Source organism: Oryctolagus cuniculus, chromosome 6 (genome assembly GCF_964237555.1).
Source record: "Oryctolagus cuniculus chromosome 6, mOryCun1.1, whole genome shotgun sequence".
In the NCBI taxonomy this organism is placed as follows: domain Eukaryota; kingdom Metazoa; phylum Chordata; class Mammalia; order Lagomorpha; family Leporidae; genus Oryctolagus; species Oryctolagus cuniculus.
The window spans coordinates 128,533,944-128,552,533 of record NC_091437.1 but is presented as its reverse complement, the minus strand read 5'-3'; the positions used below and the strand labels follow the sequence as shown (position 1 = coordinate 128,552,533).

The 18,590-nt window shown below is 39.7% G+C and overlaps 1 protein-coding gene across 2 annotated transcripts in view; it reads right to left on the bottom strand.

The window, feature by feature from the left end:
* Positions 1 to 385: 385 nt before the first annotated feature.
* FZD6 (frizzled class receptor 6) overlaps positions 386 to 18,590 on the bottom strand; it is a 36,517-nt gene continuing 18,312 nt past the window's right edge. For both annotated transcript variants that reach the window (XM_002710725.5, XM_017341467.3), the window contains exons 4-7: positions 9,980 to 10,997; positions 6,062 to 6,210; positions 4,162 to 4,590; positions 386 to 2,519 (exon numbers count right to left, since the gene is read on the bottom strand). In XM_002710725.5, coding sequence (XP_002710771.1) covers positions 2,351 to 2,519; positions 4,162 to 4,590; positions 6,062 to 6,210; positions 9,980 to 10,997 — 1,765 coding nt within the window. In that variant the 3' untranslated portion in view covers positions 386 to 2,350. The remainder of the gene's footprint in view (positions 2,520 to 4,161; positions 4,591 to 6,061; positions 6,211 to 9,979; positions 10,998 to 18,590) is intronic.

Genomic DNA, 18,590 nt, shown 5'->3' with positions numbered 1-18,590 from the left:
ATTTGCATGGAATTTCCTCTACCATTTTCTCACTAACTCAGGGATTGTACTCTCTCCACTTTTTTTTTTTTTTTAAACCATCTTCCCCTAGACTAGGGCAGCAAGCTCCCTCCCTCCCTTTTCTGCCATCTTTAAAACTGCTCAATTTTATATTCATAAGATTAACTCTACACCAAGAGTTCAACAAACAGTATGAAGAAAAAAACACTGTTCCTCAACTGTGATTATATTTAGTGAAATAAGCCAGTCCTCGAAAGACAAATATTATATGTTTTCTGTGATCTGTGGTAACTAATAGAGTACCTAAAATGTAATCTATAGTAGTGAAATTGACATTTTGAGACTCGATGATTGTTTATAGCCCTTGTCTCAACAGACTACAATCTTTTAAAGACAAATTTTATTAATGAAAATATCACACAAAACCAAATTTTTGTATTCAAAGTTATCTCTTTAAAAATGTGGAAAAGTTAATATTTACAACATTTTCCATACAGTACATGATAATTTTCTTTTTATGCTTTAATAGAGAGACAACCAAAAGCATCAGAAAACTTTGTTCAAGGAGTAATGAGAAACAAAATTAAGAAAATTCCTTAATATTTTAAAGTATGTTATATAAAATGTTTTTTGTTTGTTTCCCAACTGATTGGCACATACTATTGACCTAGTTTTTAATGTTCACCAAAACACTACTTAGTTGAAGAAATGAACTCTGCATAATGTCTGAGAAAGACAGTGAACAACACAAAGTGTTTGTAGTATTCTAAATGTTGCAAACCAAAAGTGAAAGGAAAAGAATAAGCAGCTGTAAATGGTCATAATTGTATCTTGGGTGGTAATAAAACATTAGAAAAAGGAAATAAATTGCACTTGGCCTAATTTATAAAGGACTAACACTTCATCTACTCATTCTCTAGGACACTTGATTTAAAACATGGAGAAGGGTCAGTGAACCGCACAACACAGTCACAATTGGCCACTTGTTCAGTCAGCACCTTATTTCCAGTGCATAGATCTGTGACCTTCCTGAAACAACAACACTCCATGAAATTCACATATTTAAGATGTTAAGGTAGAAGTAAGTGGTTTTAAAATTTTTATTTAGTTGAGAGGCAGATACAGAGGGAACGCTTTCATTTACTGGTTCACTCCCCAAATGCCTACTATGGCCAGGAGGCTAGGGCTAGGAACTCAACCCAGTCTCCCATATAGGTGGCAGAAAACCAGTATTTGCACAATTATCACTGCCTCCTAGGGTCTCCATTGGCAGGAAGCTAGAGTCAGGAGCTGAAGCCAACCATTGAACCCAGGTGCTCTGGTGTGGGACACAGGCATCCCAACCAGTGTCTTCATCACTAGGATAAATGCCTGCCCCCTATCTTGACAGAGAGAGAGAAACAGAGAGGGAGAGAGGGAGAAACAGAGGGGCAGAGAGGAGGGAGGTAGAGACACACAGAGAGAGAAAGATCTTCCAATCAGTGGTTCACTTCCCAAATGGTCACAATAGCCAGGGCTGGTCCAGGTACAGTCAGGTGTCAAGAACTCCATTCTGGTCTCCTAAATGGGTGGCAGGGACCCAAGTACTTGGGCCATCTTCTGCTGCCTTCCCAGGCACATTAGCAGAGAGCTGGTTAGAAGCAAAGTAGCTGACACTCAAACCAGCTCTCTGATTTGCGATGCTGGCATAGCAAGCAGTGTCTTAACCTACTATGTCATAATGCCAGCCCCATTCCTCCAAGTGTTTTTTTGTTTTTTTTTAAGCTGAATTCCTATTATAAAATCTCCTGGTGTATTAACTATGTTTTATATTATAAAAGAATACAATTTTCCAACCTTCTTATATTCAGTGTAAAACTACCAAAGTAGTGCTAAAATACCAGAAGAGCATAATAAAATATTTGAATAGATTTTCCAGATTTTTCAAAAAAGTTCAAATATATAGAAGCTTATTTTCAAATATATATAAAAAGATACAAGAATATGCTTTAAATACTTCAGCAAAGAAAAATCTTAAACATATAAAAATAGTGAAGTAGCACAGTACATCCTAAAAGACTTTCAACAATAGAATCTTCATAAGTAGAAAAGGAAGATTCTTCTAGCCCCCTCCCCCCGACATGATTTAAAAAACAGTAACCTGCACATTTCTGTCTTTAGGTATGCTGTTACCATTAACCTTTGTGGAAATGAGTTGCATTATTCTTGAAATCTACTTTTTCCAGTGTAACAGTTGGCAAAGCAGCTTTAAGTGCAAAAGAACACGGACACGGTCGTTCTTCTAAGACAGTGCTTTGGTCGTCTCCAGTGTAGCAGGAATTTGCCTCCAAGTAATGGGGGAAAGTGTTTCTCAGGTATCTGAGTGACTGCCAGCTCCCTGCTCTTTTCTGACTCCTGGAACCGAGTGAACAAGCAGAGAGGTGGAACCTTTGAGGCTGCCCGGCTCTGAAGAACTGGCGAGCTGCACATTGTTGCTCTGCACTGGGCCAGTGTCAGTGTCATCACTCTTTGGACTTACCCTGGATAAAAGAAAAAGTTGACATACATACATGTGTATGCACAAATATGACGTCAGATTTCTTACAACCGCTATCCACTTTTTGTAAGTTCTACCCTCAATGTGTCCACCTTTATGAGAAAATGATTAAGTAAAAATCTTTAAGTATTCCTTAACATTTCAAAATACAAATAAAAATGTATAAAATACAGGTTTCACTGACTTCAGAGACATCAGCAGGCACTACTCATGCCTGAACTGAGCATGGCATCTCATGGGGGAATACAATTATAAGGCAGGATTCCCGCCCTCAGTCCAGGAAATCTTCTGTTAATTTCCCACCATGGATATTACACTGTTTAAGAGGCTGGGAATACAAAGATGAGTAAGACCTCAGCTCTGCCTGTGAGGGTTTGCAGATGTATCAAATTGTAATCCAGGTGTATGAAAACTGTTATGAGAACACAGAAAAGGTGCATTTGGGTTTGGTCATTTATGACCATCTAGGAAAATTTATTTAAAATTTTGTGTTAACACATTAATAATATAACATATTCTTCAATGACCAGAAACAAAAAATATTTTACAATCATCTTTGTATAAAATGAATCCTTTTAGACAGAACAATAATGTAGTATTAACTAAAACTTAGCCTGTATTTCAGATGAATTTAGCTAAACATTTAAATAACTCGTAACAATTACCATAAGACATGAATATTACTTTCCTATTTGACATGCATACTAATGCTCTTTTCAAAGTTAAGAATAAAAAACTACAGGCTAGGCCGGCGCCGCGGCTCACTAGGCTAATCCTCCGCCTAGCGGCGCCGGCACACCGGGTTCTAGTCCCGGTCGGGGCACCGGATTCTGTCCCGGTTGCCCCTCTTCCAGGCCAGCCCTCTGCTGTGGCCAGGGAGTGCAGTGGAGGATGGCCCAGGTGCTTGGGCCCTGCACCCCATGGGAGACCAGGAAAAAAAGCACCTGGTTCCTAGCTCCTGCCATCGGATCAGCGCGGTGCGCTGGCCGCAGCGCGCCGGCCGCAGCAGCCATTGGAGGGTGAACCAATGGAAGGAAGACCTTTCTCTCTGTCTCTCTCTCTCTCACTGTCCACTCTGCCTGTCAAAAAAAAAAAAAAAAAAAAACAAAAAAAACAAAAAACAAAAAACAAAAACTACAGGCTGGTGCTGTGGGCTCGTGGGTAAAGCTGCCTCCTGTGTCGACGGCATCCCATATGGGCACCGGTCTGAGTCCCAGCTGCTTCACTTCCATCTAGCTCCCTGCTAATGGCCTGGAAAAGCAGCGAAGGATGTCCCACGTGCTTGAGCCCCTGCACCCATTAGGAGACCTGGAAGAAGCTCCTGGCTCCTGGCTTTGACTTGGCCCAGTCCCAGCCGTTGTAGCCATTTTGGGAGTGAACCACCAGATGGAAGATCTATCTCTGTCTCTCCCTCTCTCTCTGTAGCTCTGCCTTTCAAATAAATAAAATAAATCATAAAAAATAATAAAAAATTACCAAATAGCACATTTATAGACGAAACCCAAATGTCCTTGCTTTACAAGTAAGACATAAAATGTTTTCTTTCCAGACATGCTATGCTTTAACAAAAAGCAAGTAATGCAATATTTAAAATTATGACTTTCTATAAGAAAATGAAGTCTTACCTTCCCTCGCTCCGCACACCCTCAGACACACTGTTCTTAGCCTTCACACTGCCTGCTCGGCTTTTCTTGTCCGCCTGTTCCCCAGAGACCTTGGCACTGGCTGCTGTTGGGGAGGCAGGCTCACCACAGTCTTGTTCTCTTACTTTGGGGGTGCTTGCGCCATCCGCTCTCACCTCTCTCACTGATGCTTCTGGGGAGGTTTGGATTTCTGTCAAGGTTTCCTGTCCTAAGAAATCATGATCAGTGATTGCTACCGCAGACGTGCCATGATTTGCTGTAGCGCCTGTGCTGGTTCCCATGGACTTGGAAATGACCTTCAGCTTATGTGAACTTGGTTTATAGTGCTTCTTTTTGTGCTTAACTTTAGAATTGTGCTTCAAGAAAAACTCACATGACTCCTGTAGTACTCTTCGACTTTCACTGATTGGACTGCAAGACAATCCAAGGAGAGGATTTACTCAATAAATCTGAAGTATTATAGTAGAAGCCATAAAAAGTATCACATTTGAGGAGGCTTCAAAATGTAAATGGAAAAAAAGAATTAAAAGATGTTTATTTCCCATGAACTTTTTGAAGCTCCTTTATATCCTATATATGCAAAAATACTCATTTGTTAAAATTAGAAATTTTCTATCATTTATGAAGTTTGATATTATAAATACTCTAAGTAGATTTACATAAAGTAAAATCTTTGTGCATATACTCTCAGTTGCTTTTCTTAATATAAACAAGAAACTGGTAAGAAATTAAATAGGTCAAATCAGAGGATGATGGCAAGTAAACTCAAATCAGCAAAAGGGAATAGTTATATTTGTATCATAAATAAATATATCCAACATAAAAGTAAATCAGAAACAGATGATATAGAATATAATTAATGGTTTTTGTTTAAATTTAATTCTTTTCTTCTAACATTAAAGTTTGCAAGTTACATTAAGGATAGTGTTAGTATAAAAGGGTAATTGAAAACATTAAAGGAAAATGGAATAAGAGATGTTTATTTTGGTGTAAAAATTTTGAAATCTGTGCCTAAGGGGTTCTTTGAAAAACTCAAGAAAATTGTGAATTATTAAAAAACAGAGAATAGATTTTAATTTTTTTTTGCACCAAAGTAAACTTATCTATAAAATTCATTTTCCATGAACTTTTTAAAGCATATATATATGTAGCATATTATATATAGTGCAAAAAAGTCCAGTTAAATGCAGTTCTTCAGACATCAAAACCATACTTGTGAAAAGAGCTACAGTTCTGAAATTTGGACCACAAAAATGTCATTAAAAAAACAAGTTGGGAACAATTTTAAAAAATCTACACTTCCTTGTATGTATTGTATATAAATAATTAAAATGAACTATTTACTCCTAAATATAAATCTAAATTATTACACAGTATTCCAAGTTTGAATTTTTACCAACTGAGTCAGGGCAAGTAAGTGAAATTTAGGTCAGAATTGTGTAATAAAATTTATAAGTAGTAAATAATGATCACAATACATCACTTATGTTTGAACCATACTTTAGAGGTCTGCTTACATATGTTTGATTCCATTTAATCTTTTACCATTGATAAAATGGGATAAAATTAATAAAGATGCTACACCTAAATGAATGAACCCAATGACAGCAATTAAGAATACTGAATATATACTATAAACTATGGAAGGAAAATGTGCATTTTAGAAATCATTCATGCATATTTCAAATAGAATAGCATGTAGCAAAGTCACTAAATGTCAAAGCATAGATCCTCCATGAGAAAGGTCTTAACACTTCAATTGGCAAATTCAACTGAAGTAAGAGTTGATATAAGCAAACTCAGATAGTACGATAATTTGAATAGTTCTTGATATTTGATCTATTTATTTGAAAACAATGTCAGTAATTCAACAGGTTCTTACTCTCTCTTGCGATTTCTTTTAAAAAACCCAGCCCATTCTGTGCATGTCTTTTTGCTTCCAACCCAGAAGACGGGAGAGATGCCAACAATTAATGTCATCAGGTATTTTATCATAAACAAAGCCAATTCTGGTCGAGCTTTTGTTTTTGCCTACAAAAGAAATATTAACAATAAAATTTATCATGCTACATTTAAAGTGAAAAGTCTATATTGTCAACATAAAACTTAAACGAAAGTTAAAATCTGTAGTCTGCTTTATTGTAAAAGGCTTGAAATGACGTAATATAAAAATGGTGCTTTAATTGCAATACATTCTTTTACCTAAGTCATAAACAAAGAACCTTGATCTGTGTATTAAAATATATGTCTAGTAAGGTAAAAATACTGAAATATACTTTAGGAATTATCTCTTAAATCCTGGCATGATTTTCTGGCATTTCCTCATATAGGTATAGCTGCCTTTTATAATCGCCAAAGTATTTATAAATATTTATCTATTTTCTCTCACCATAATCTATCAGAAAAATACATTTAAACTCATTAAAACAACATATCCATATTTTATAGCCTCTATTCACTATTAATGATTATGTTCTAAAATCTGCATCCTTAGAGAAAAATAAATATCTGTAAAATGGGAAAATGTGGAAATTTCATGAAATTAAAATCAGATTTTTAATCATAAAATTTTAAATACTATTTTAAAATGTTGCACAAATATCAACATATTACACATTCTGCATATCTCGCTTTTAGCACTAAATGAAAATTCTGAGATCATTGTACATTAATGCAAGTAAAGCCCTCCATTATTTTATTTATCTACAAAACAGAGAAGGAGAGAGAGAGAGAGAGAGAAAGAAAGGAAGAACTTTTCCATCCACGGGTTCACTCTCCAAATCTCTACAACCAAAGCTCTACAGCCAGGGCTGGACCAGGTGGAGGCCAGGAGCCAGGAACTCATGTTGGATCTCTCACGTGAGTTGCAGAACCCAAGTACTTCAACTATCACTTGCTGCCTCTTAGGGTGCACATTAACAGGAAGCTGGAATTGGAAATGAAGCTGAGACTTCTGAAACCCAGGCATTCTGAACCCAAGCAGCATTTTCACTCTGAAGGCAAATGCCCAAACCTTCATTCTTTTTAAAGGCTGTGCCAGGGGCTGGCGCTGTGGCGTAGCAGGTAAAGCTGCAGCCTGTGGTACTGGCATCCCACATGGGTGCCGGTTCAAGTCCTGGCTGCTCTACTTCTGAACCAGCCTTCTGCTATGGCCTGGGAAAGCAGTGGAAGATGGCTCAAGTCCTTGGGCCCCTGCTCCCATGTGAGAGACCAGGAGGGAGCTCCGGGCTCCTGGCTTCAGATCAGCACAGCTCCAGCAGTTGCAGCCATCTGGGGAGTGAACCAACAGATGGAAGATCTCTCTCTCTTTCTCTCTCTCTCTCTCTCCTTTTCTGCCTCTGCCTCTCTGTAACTGCCTTTCAAATAAATGAATAAAATTTTTTTTTAGATTTTATTTATTTATTTGAGAGGTAGTTACAGACAGTGAGAGGGAGAGACAGAAAGTCTTCCTTCTGCTGGTTCACTTTCCGAATGACCACAACGGTAGGAAATGCGCCGATGTGAAGCCAGGAGCCAGGTGCTTCCTTCCAGTCTCCCATGCAGGTGCAGGGCCCCAAGCACTTCAGCCATCTTTTCCTGCTTTCCCAGGCCACATTAGAGAGCTGGATCAGAAGAAGAGTAGCCAGGACTAGAACTGGTGCCCATATGGGATGCTGGCGCCACAGGCGGAGGATTAACCTACTACACCACAGCGCCAACCCTAAATAAATAAATCTTTAAAAAAAAAAAAGAGGGCTGCTCTGTTGTATGGATGAACCATAACTTATCCAACTACTTGTATTAATGGATAAGTAGGTTATTTTGCAAATAATGTTACAATGACTATCTTTGTATTACACAATGTATTATGTATTACATAATTTTTCACATTTGTGAGCACATCTGTCTAAAATTCACAGAAAGGCAGAATCATAGCATATGCATTTAAAACCTGAGACATACTGTCATCAAATTGCTTCTTGCAAAAGGTTGAACAAATTGAAATTCTTGATAGCAAAATGTGAGAATGCATATTTTGCCAGTTTCACCAGCACAGAGGTGATAAAACCTTCAGATGTTTGCTAAGTCATACATAGGGGGGTATAAATTAATTTTAATACACATTTCCTACTGTAGTATTTTTCACATCTTTAAGAATGCTTTTTAATTTTTCTATTTCATGAATACTCTTATCTTTTTCACATTTTTATATCAGATGTTGTTTTTCTTACTGATTTGTATGAATGCTATAAATAGCCTTTCAATTACAACATAATATGCACATAAATGTCTCAGCTTGTTTCAATTTTGACAATGGGTTTTTTATTTATTTTTGCCATGGAGTATATCAGGCAATGTTTTCTTTTATAGTTCCTGAATTTGATGTCATTCTTATAAATTCTTTTTCCACTTGAGGAGTATAATTTTCTCATTCTATGTTCTATTCTTTCTTACAGGAAACATAACTTAAAAAAATAAAGCTCCTTAACTTTTTTTTTTTGAGAAACATTGGTATAGAGTTGTGATTCCCAATTTAAACGGCATCAGAATAATCAGCTTTTTTTTTTTTTTTTTTTGACAGGTAGAGTTATAGACAGTGAGAGAGAGAGACAGAGAGAAAGGTCTTCCTTCCGTTGGTTCACCCCCCAGATGGCCGCTATGGCTGGAGCTGCGCCCATCTGAAGCCAGGAGCCAGGTGCTTCTTCCTGGTCTCCTACATGGGTGCAGGAGCCCAAGCACTTGGTCCATCCTCCACTGCCCCCCTGGGCCACAGCAGAGAGCTGGACTGGAAGAGGAGCAACTGGGACTAGAACCTGGCACCCATATGGGATGCCGGCGCCACAGGCAGAGGATTAACCAAGGTAGCCACGACGCCGGCCCCAGCTCTTTAACTTTTGAGCAGTATGTAATAGTAGTCCTCCCCCACATTTGTCTAAAGGTCTGAGGAATCTAGGAGACACTCAACATGGCAGCTTCACTCTAAGACATGGCTGCCTTAGTCAGCACGTAGTAAAAGCAGACTGTGGACAGCATGCAAGGCAAGTAGCACTTTTATCCCCACATAGCAGGCTAACATTTAGGATCCACCATCGTATAAAGCAGTCAATTTCTAGGATATATAATACAGACTGTGATAGTTCTCATGTTTAATATAGTTAATATCATACCTATTAAACACAAAAAATTCTATTAGAAAAATCTCAACTAAAATGCTTTAAGAAATGTCATAGTTTCAGAAGTCTGGTGTTTTGAATCTTAGAAATATCAGCTTTATACTAATCATAAGCATCAGAAACATATGAAACCTACTTCATTTTAATTGCTCTTATCAGCTTAGAAATGATAGGATAGGTTAGGTAAAAAATAAATTGTCTACTATAAGTATTTCCAGTGCAAAATGTTGCAAGATAATGTGATTAAACTAAATTCATCCAAAAAAGGATGTCCTCTACTAATGGAAGAATTAAAAAACAATCTTCAGTTCAGCAGAAGTTACTCCTCCTTTTCCCTCTGGCAAGGCCTGTTGTTCTTCTACTCTCTTCTTCATTATTATCAATCTGCTTTTGCAACCCAATTTAATCTTTAAAACGATAGTTAAAGGAGGCACCATAATACAGTAACTGAAGCTAAAGCTTGAGGAATGAATGCTTAGGACACTTGTCACAGCTTCAGCTGGTGCGGAAGGAACCATTCCCAATGTCCGTTTCATTATAGTTCTCAGCTAAAATAAAAATTTTTGTCCATGACTAATAGGTATATTTCCAGGGAACATTTTGACATTAAAAGTAAAGAGTGATATAATTCACATGACAGCTTTTACCTGATAGGGACAAGGAATATGGTACTGACGACAGTGATCGGACACCCACGTTATCTCCCAGGTGATCCTGTTCACTTGCTCATACACATAACATCCAAGGAGTGTCACTAATGGCACAAGATACAGGCCACTGAAGACCCCAATTCGAATCATAAATTTCTTTAGTTTCTCTTGGTTCCGGCCATCATGTTGTATAACCTGTCGCACATGATTTAAGGAAATAATACCAGCTAAAAGAAGAGACAGCCCAACAAACACACAAAGGCACAGTGGCAAGAGTACAAAGTAGCGAGAAGCATCCAGATCATACAGGCCAACAAAGCAAACCCCACTAATGTTGTCTCCTTCAACCTTGTTCATTGCAAGAAGCATAACAGTCAGAAAACCTGGTATTCCCCAGGCAACAGCATGAAACCACACTGCTTTTTGTTCAATGGCTTCACAACTCCATTTTCGTCCTGCTGCTAAGAACCAAGTAATGGTCAGAATCACCCACCACACGGTGCCAGCCATTGTGAAAAAATACAGAAACATAAACAAAACGGTGCAAGCCTTATTTTGAGAACCTAGGACAACTGTGTCGCCAAGTTCCAGCTTCTCATCCGCCTTGTTACAGGCTGTGTTATTGCCTAGCAGAAATCCAATAAAGTATATAAGAGATACAATGCTGTAACAGACAGAATAATATATAATTGGTCTCTCTGGGTATCTGAATCTCTTGACATCAATTAAAAAAGTAAGGAATGTGAACAGAGTTGCACAAAGACAAAATATTGAAACTATTCCAATAAAACTTTTGGCAAACTCCAGCTCATCGCTTTTAAAATACATGTTGGGGCATGGAGGTGCACATTGGTCAATTCCCAGAAACTTGTATCCTTGTCCCCCAGAAGTCTTAAGATGCCTTGGACACCAAAACCCAATGTCTCTTTGAACTTGCTCTGTTTTCTTCTGAGGACCAAGAAACTCTGTGTGTGGATCGAAAGTTACAGGAGCAGTCTCATCGCAGTATTGTAATCTGTAAAGATAACAAAAATTAAATACATGAAGTCAACAATTTTATTGATCCATTATTTTAATGCTATGCTTTCCAACCATAAAACATTATCTTATGCAATCATAATTGTTGGAAAGAAATACAAAACTAAATAGATTATAGGCTAAAAGAATTGGGTAGAAAGTTTTGAATTTCACTAAAATCTTGTGGCTGTTAATAAGGCTCCAACACACTAATATATATATATTATAAGTACAAGGCAGGTGAGCATGAAAATCCACTGGGGAAAAATTAGTGAAGTAATAATTTTAAGAGATTTTGTTTATTTAATTAAAAGGCACAGTTTGAGACAGAGAGGGAGAGACACAGACAGAGAGATCTTCCATCTGCTGTTCACTCCCCAGATGGCCCTATTGGCCAGGGCTGGGCCAGGTCAAAGCCAGGAGCCTGAAATTCCATCTGGGTCTCTCATTTTGTTAGCAAGGCCCAAATGCTTGGGCCATCATCCGCTGCCTTCCAAGGTACATTAGCAGGGACCTGGATTAGAAGTGGAGCAGCTGGGACTCAAAGCAGCACTTATTTGGGAAGCCAGCATCACAGGCAGCAGCTTAACCTGCTGTGCTACAACACTGGCCCTGAATTAAAAAAATTTAATTAATTTCTGCTTTTAAAACTAAATACTGGGGGCTGGTGCTGTGGCACAGCTGGTTAAAGCCCTGGCCTGAAGTACCAGCATCCCATATGGGTACCAGTTCTAGTTCTGCCTGTTCCTATTCCAATCCAGCTCTCTGCTAAAGTCTAGGATAGCAGTGGAAAATGGCCCAAGTCCTTGGGCCCCTGCACCCACGTGGGAGACCTGGAAGGAGTTCCTGGCTCCTGGATTCGGATCGGTGCAGCTCTAGCTGTGTGGCCATCTGGGGAGTGAACCAGCAGATGAAAGACCTTTCTCTCTGTCTCTACCTCTCTCTGTAACTCTTTCAAATAAATAAAATAAACCTTAAAAAAAAAAAAAAAACTAACTAAATACTGGGGCCGGTACTGTGGCTGCAGTGGGTTAAAGCCCCAGCATGTAGCACTGGCATCCCAGATGGGCGCTGGTTCCAGTCCTGGCTGCTCCTCTTCTGACCCAGCTCCCTGCTAATGTGCCTAGGAAAGCAGTGGAGGATGGTCCAAGTTCCTGGGCCCCTGCAACCAGGTAGGAGACCGGGAAGAAGCTCCTGGCTCCTGGCTTCAGATCGGCTCAGCTCCAGCCATTGTGGCCATCTGGGGAATGAACCACTCAATGGAAGACCCCTTCTCTCTGTCTCTACCTCTCCCTGTATCTCTGTCTTTCAAATAAATAAATCTTTATTTTTTTTTATTTTTATTTTTATTTTTTTATTTTTTATTTTTTGACAGGCAGAGTGGACAATGAGAGAGAGAGACAGAGAGAAAGGTCTTCCTTTGCCGTTGGTTCACCCTCCAATGGCCGCCGCGGCCAGCGCACTGTGGCCGGCGCACTGCGCTGATCCGATGGCAGGAGCCAGGAGCCAGGTGCTTTTCCTGGTCTCCCATGGGGTGCAGGGCCCAAGCACTTGGGCCATCCTCCACTGCACTCCCTGGCCACAGCAGAGAGCTGGCCTGGAAGAGGGGCAACCGGGACAGAATCCGGCGCCCCGACCGGGACTAGAACCCGGTGTGCCGGCGCCGCTAGGCGGAGGATTAGCCTAGTGAGCCGCGGCACCGGCCCAAATAAATAAATCTTTAAGAAGAACAACAACAACAACTAAATACTGGGGCAGGTGCTGTGACGCAGCGGGTTAAGTTGCTGCCTGTGATGCTGGCACCCCATACAGGCACCTGTTCAAATTCCAGCTGCTCCACTTCAGATTCGGCTCCTTGCTAATGTGCCTGGGAAAACAGCAGAAAATGGCCCAAGTCCTTGGGACCCTGCACCCACATGGTAAACTCAAGATTTAGCTCCAGGCTCCTGGCTCCTGCCTAGCCCAGCCCTGGCTATTGCAGCCATTTGTGGAATGAACCAGCAGAAGGAAGATTTCTCTCTCTTCTCTCTAACTCTTTCAATTAAATTAAAAAAAAAAAAAAAAAACACAACTAAATACTTGGGCACTGATGTTGTGGTACAGAGAGTTAAGCCGCCACCTGGAATTCCAGCACACCATCGGCACACTGGTTCAAGTCCTAGCTGTTCTTCTAATCCAGCTTCCTGCTACTGTGCCTGGGAAGGTAGCAGAATATGGCCCATATGCCTTGACTCCTGCCACCCCTATGAGAGATGCAGATAGAGCTCCTGGCTTCAGCCTGGCCCAGCCTGGGTCATCATGGTCATTTGGCAAGTAAACCAGCAGATGGAAGATCTCTCTGTTACTCTGTCTTTCAAATAAATAAATAAATTTTTTTTTAAAAAAAGACTAAATACCTACGAAAGAATTTTTTTCTGAATTGGTAGTCTATAGACAGAGTACTGGCATGTCTGTTTACAGTGTTTGAGATGTAAGCTTTGGAGAAATTTACTTTTTTCTTAGATTTATTTTCTTGAAAGACAGAATGAGAGTGAGGAAGAGAGAGAGAGGGAGAGGAGAATCTTCTATCTGTTGCTTCACTTCTCAAATGGTCACAATGGTAGCGACTTGGGACAGCTCAAATTCTGGAGCCTCAGCTCCACCCAGGTCTCTCAGGTGGGTGCAGGGGCCAAAACACCTGGGTCATCTTCCACTGCTTTTCCAGGCACATTAGCAGGGACCTGGGTTGGAAGTGGAGCAGCTGGGACTCAAATGAGCACTCTGACACGGGATGCCAATGTCACAGGCACCAGCTTACTCTGCTGTGCCACAACGCTGGAGCCCCTCTTTTAATTTCTGATACCCACAAGAAAAATACAGCAATCACATGACCTAAGTGATGACAACTAAGATGACTGAGATGAGATCTTTCCCCAGAATGACAGCATAGCATTCTTCAAAAAAGTCAAGGATACCATGGAGAGGGAGCCTAAGGACCAGCCTAACCCACACCCCCGATCTGTTTAGGTTTGGCTGTTTTCCTCAGGTCACTCAGTCCTGGGTGATCCACAGGAAAATTTCTGTCTTGAGCAGAACTTTATCTCTGAGTCAAGTTTCTTCACTCTGGTATTTTGGAGCACCAATATGGCTTTAAAAGTAATGGGGGGTGGTGCTTAAGGAGAAAGCACTTTAAATATGCCTTAATATATCTTAGATTTAAAAAATTAAATATATGACCATAAAATTTATATTTATGTATTTAATAGCTTTACTAAAACATCATATATATCAGTTTTGCTTTAAATCTTTCTAAATAAAGCAAGAGAACAATCCAGATACAGCTGGCACCCCTTTCTGGTGCTTGCCCTTCTCTCTCTTCTCAGATGTTTTCATGACTAGAAATTCAATTTTTATTCTTCTCAAACATCTAAAAGTATTTTTATTATACTATTTACTAAGTATAACTGTATATAATACCATTTCATACCTTTTGAACTTCATATAAATGATGTCATTCCATAATTTATTTTAAACTCAACACTATATTTTTTAGATTTATCCATCTTGACTGATGTGGGTCAACTGCACTCATTTTATCAGTTGTGGCAGTAGTATAGTGTGTAAGTGCATGGCCATCCACTAACTGCTCTTCTACTATGAACTTCTGGACTCTTCTCATTAAAAAATCAGGATAGTGCTACAGTCAATTTTCTTGTTTATGACTCCTTGTGTTAGAGATCTTACAGACATATATCTTTTAGGATGTAAGGTATGAGTATTTACAACTTTATATTATTCAACTGACACTGAAAATGATTGTGCATCTACCAGAAGTGTGCGAGTTCCACAGAAGTTCTATAGTATCTTTAGTCTTGAAATAGAAAAAAACAAAAATCCAGCTAGCTTCCTTCCCCAAGTTATACATTATCGTATTATACCAGTAGAATATTTAAAATTACAAGGCCCTAATATCTAGAAAACAGGAAATTAAAGTAATAAATATTGATGTATAAAGCTTATTGAATTGATAATAAAGTTCATTCATGATATAACCGTGCTTAAAATCCAATTTTTCAATATGAACTCTAATGGCAATTGATCAAGCCAATCATTATTTATTATGTTTATTTATTATTAAAGAAAGGCTCAAACTTCAGAGACAGTAGGAGCCTGGCGCTGTGGTATAGTGGGTAAAGCTGCTGTCTGCAGTGCCAGCATCCCATATGGACACTGGTTCTAGTCCTGGCTGCTCCACTTCTGATCCAGCTCTCTGCTATGGCCTGGGAAAGCAGTGTAAGATGGCCGAAGTCCTTGCGCCCCTGCTCCCATGTGAGACCCGGAGGAAGCTCCTGTCTCCTGGCTTCAGATCAGCACAGCTCTGGCCATTGTGGCCATCTGGGGAGTGAACCAGCAGATAGAAGACCTCTCTCTCTTTCTCCCCCGCCCCTTTCTCTCCAAGTCTCTGCCTCTGTGTAACTCTGCCTTTCAAAATAAATAAATAAATCTGAGATTTTTATATCCAATAAAGACAAATTGTCTTGCAAAATATTACACTAATACTGATAAGATATATGAAAATATACATAGTTGGCATCTTGACCTTAAAACAGAATATTTCATGTTGTTAGAACATATGCTAATTTAGCCCATTTGCATTATTTTTGTTTTGAAATTCACTTATTAATTTAAAAACCTGTCACAGTAAAGTGGGTAAGGGGTTGAAATGCCTGCTGACATATCACTTCAGGAGGGAATGTTATTAAAGCAAGACAGGCATACCTTTGTGGGGTGAGGAGTTTGACTACCATAACAAAGACAGGAACATGAGGAAAAGAAAAAATTGCAAGGGAAAGTGCTAAGATTCCATAGGCTCTCAGGAGGTATGGTGATATGCACTGCATGCAAAAACAAGTGAGAAAAGGGCAGGAACGCGACAGGGCATCATGAGAAGGATTAAGCTACTGGCAAACTGTCCGAGCATGGCTTGAGCTAGAAGTGCAAAGAAAGCAAGCCCAGTTTGTCTCAAAACTTCCTCAGAGCCTGTGCTCTGAGGAAACTATGAATGCAGAAGACATGCACCCTGGGAGGCAGCTGATGAAGGCTCAAGTACTTGAGGCCTTGAGAGACCCAGACTGAGTTCTGAGCTCCTGTCTTTGGCCGGGCCTAGCTCTGGTGGTTAGAGGTATTTGCGTAGTGAACCAGCGAAGAAGTGCCCCCACCCCCCCCAGCCTGCCTTTCAAATAAATAAAAATAAACTTTAAAAAAAAAAGACTGAATGCACCTTTTTAATCTCGCTGTGAAGGCAAAGGCATTCTCTGGACGCCCAAGTGCTTGATGTGCGCCAGAACCACACAGTTCTACTGTCTTCATGTTTTCACCACAAAGCTAAATGTGTTAAACTTTCTACTCTGCTAGGAACTGTTCAATGAGCTAGAATTGAGGTTTTAATCAGAAGTTCCCCCTTTCTCTCTGTGCGTTTTTAGTAAAAGAAGATGCCACAAAAGCCTAAAGGAAACGAGAATAAAACTATTCTATGAGCCGTTAACATTACATCATTTAAAAAACTTTTCAAATTTTTAAAAAGATTTATTTTGTTTCTTTGAAAGGCAAAGAGAGAGTTACAAAGAGAAAGGGAGAGACAGATCTTCCATCCACTGGTTCATTCCCCAAATGTTTGCATCAAAAGTGGAATAGCCAGGATTCAAACCAGCACCCATATGGGATGCCAGCACTGCAGGTTGTAGTTTAATCCATAGTGCCACAATGCCAGCCTCATATGTGACATTTATAAGGGAACACTTATGATTTGCTTTACAATACTGCAATACAGATTAATATAGGGTTTACATAATTTAGAAATAGATTTTACTTTTAAATTCAATGTATCAATCATTCTCAAACATGAAATAAATTTTATTTGGCTAAATTACAAGAAAAAAATGCATCAATTTCCCAACAAAGATCAAGATTCCAAAAGAGTCAAGAATGACAACGTAGATGCCAGTGTAAATTTTAAGTTGTTAACTCTCCCAATTTGAAATTGAGTAGGAAATCCCATAAAAAAACAAAAAGATATTTTTTTCTATATGTCTTATTTCCTAACATAAATACAACTTTTTTATTTCATTGTCTCTCTCCCTCCCTAGAAATGCAAGTTCCCCAATTTTGGAAAATTTTGCCTATTATATCTTTAGTGGCTAGAGCTGTCCGAACACAAAGTATAATGGCAGTATGTGATTTGTTGAATGAGTTACCAGTTTTCTCTCCTCTCCTTCTGCTGTCCTTATCCTTGGTGACTTGACCATCCATGTGGATGACCCAGGGATACTCTGGCTTGTCAACTCCTTAACCTCCTCATCTCCAAAGACCATCCCTAACCTACTCTGACCACCTGCAATCATGGACACAAAGAACCCGACCCCAACCTATCAGTGCACACTAGCTCCAAAACCAACCACAGCATCCTGCCTTTGTTCTGCAAGCTCCTATCCTGTGCCTCTAAAAAACAAATATTTTATTGGGATTTCTTCTAGCCCGTCTCCACGCTTCAGTCCTTTTCTGTCTTTTGCTCCTCACCCATTTTGACTTTAATGGGTTGCCACTTAGTAGCATCCTTCTTACTATCCTTCATTTTAAAACTGTTCCTTTATCTGACAAGCCCCAACCACAGACAACTACATGTTTCTTTTGTATTTAACTTAGCCCCAGGCATTCTACTATTGCTAGAGAAAGCCTCAATGGGTCAGATGAGATCCATTACAAATTCAGAATCACCTCCCTGACTTAAAATGTTAGGAAGACTCTCTGGTCTACTCACTCTCGCTCTCTCTATAACTGCAACTTCGTTTTCTCTTTCTACTTCACAAGGGAAATAGAAGCCATTGGAAGGGAACTCTGCAACAACCCTTACCAAACACACAGACCTACCATTATGCACAGCCATCCAGCCATCCTATTCTCTTTCCTGCTGTTAAAACGGAGGCTCTTCCTATCGATGGCCCACATTTCTCTGTGCTTGGAAATCCTATCTCCTCATCAGAAAGCTTCTACTGTTGATTGTCTCTTCTACTTCATATATGCTCAGCTCTTCCTTGTTCTTAGCACTTCTTAAAGGCATCAGTTCTTCCCCATTAAATGCAAATCCTTTCCCATTAAACCCAGAGAACTCCTATCAGTTCTTAGTTATTGGCCATTAAAATACAATCTCCCTGGCGCAAGCCTTTACCCTGATGGTTAAGATACTGGTTGAAATGCCTGTGTCCTTTGGGGCCGACGCTGTGGCGCAGCAGGTTAACGCCCTGGCCTGAAGTGCAGGCGTCCCATATGAGTGCCAGTTTGAGTCCCGGCTGTTCCACTTCCTGTCCAGCTCTCTGCTATGGCCTGGGAAAGCAGAAGATGGCCCAGGTTCTTGGACCCCTGCACCCACGTGAGAGACCCAGAAGAAGCTCCTGGCTCCTGGCTTTGGATCGGCACAGCTCCAGCCATTGTGGCCAATTGGGGAGTGAACCATCGGATAGAAGATCTCTCTCTACCTCTCCTTTCTCTGTATAATTCTGCCTTTCAAATAAATACATAAATATTAAAAAAAAAAAGAAAGAAAAGAAAAAAAGAA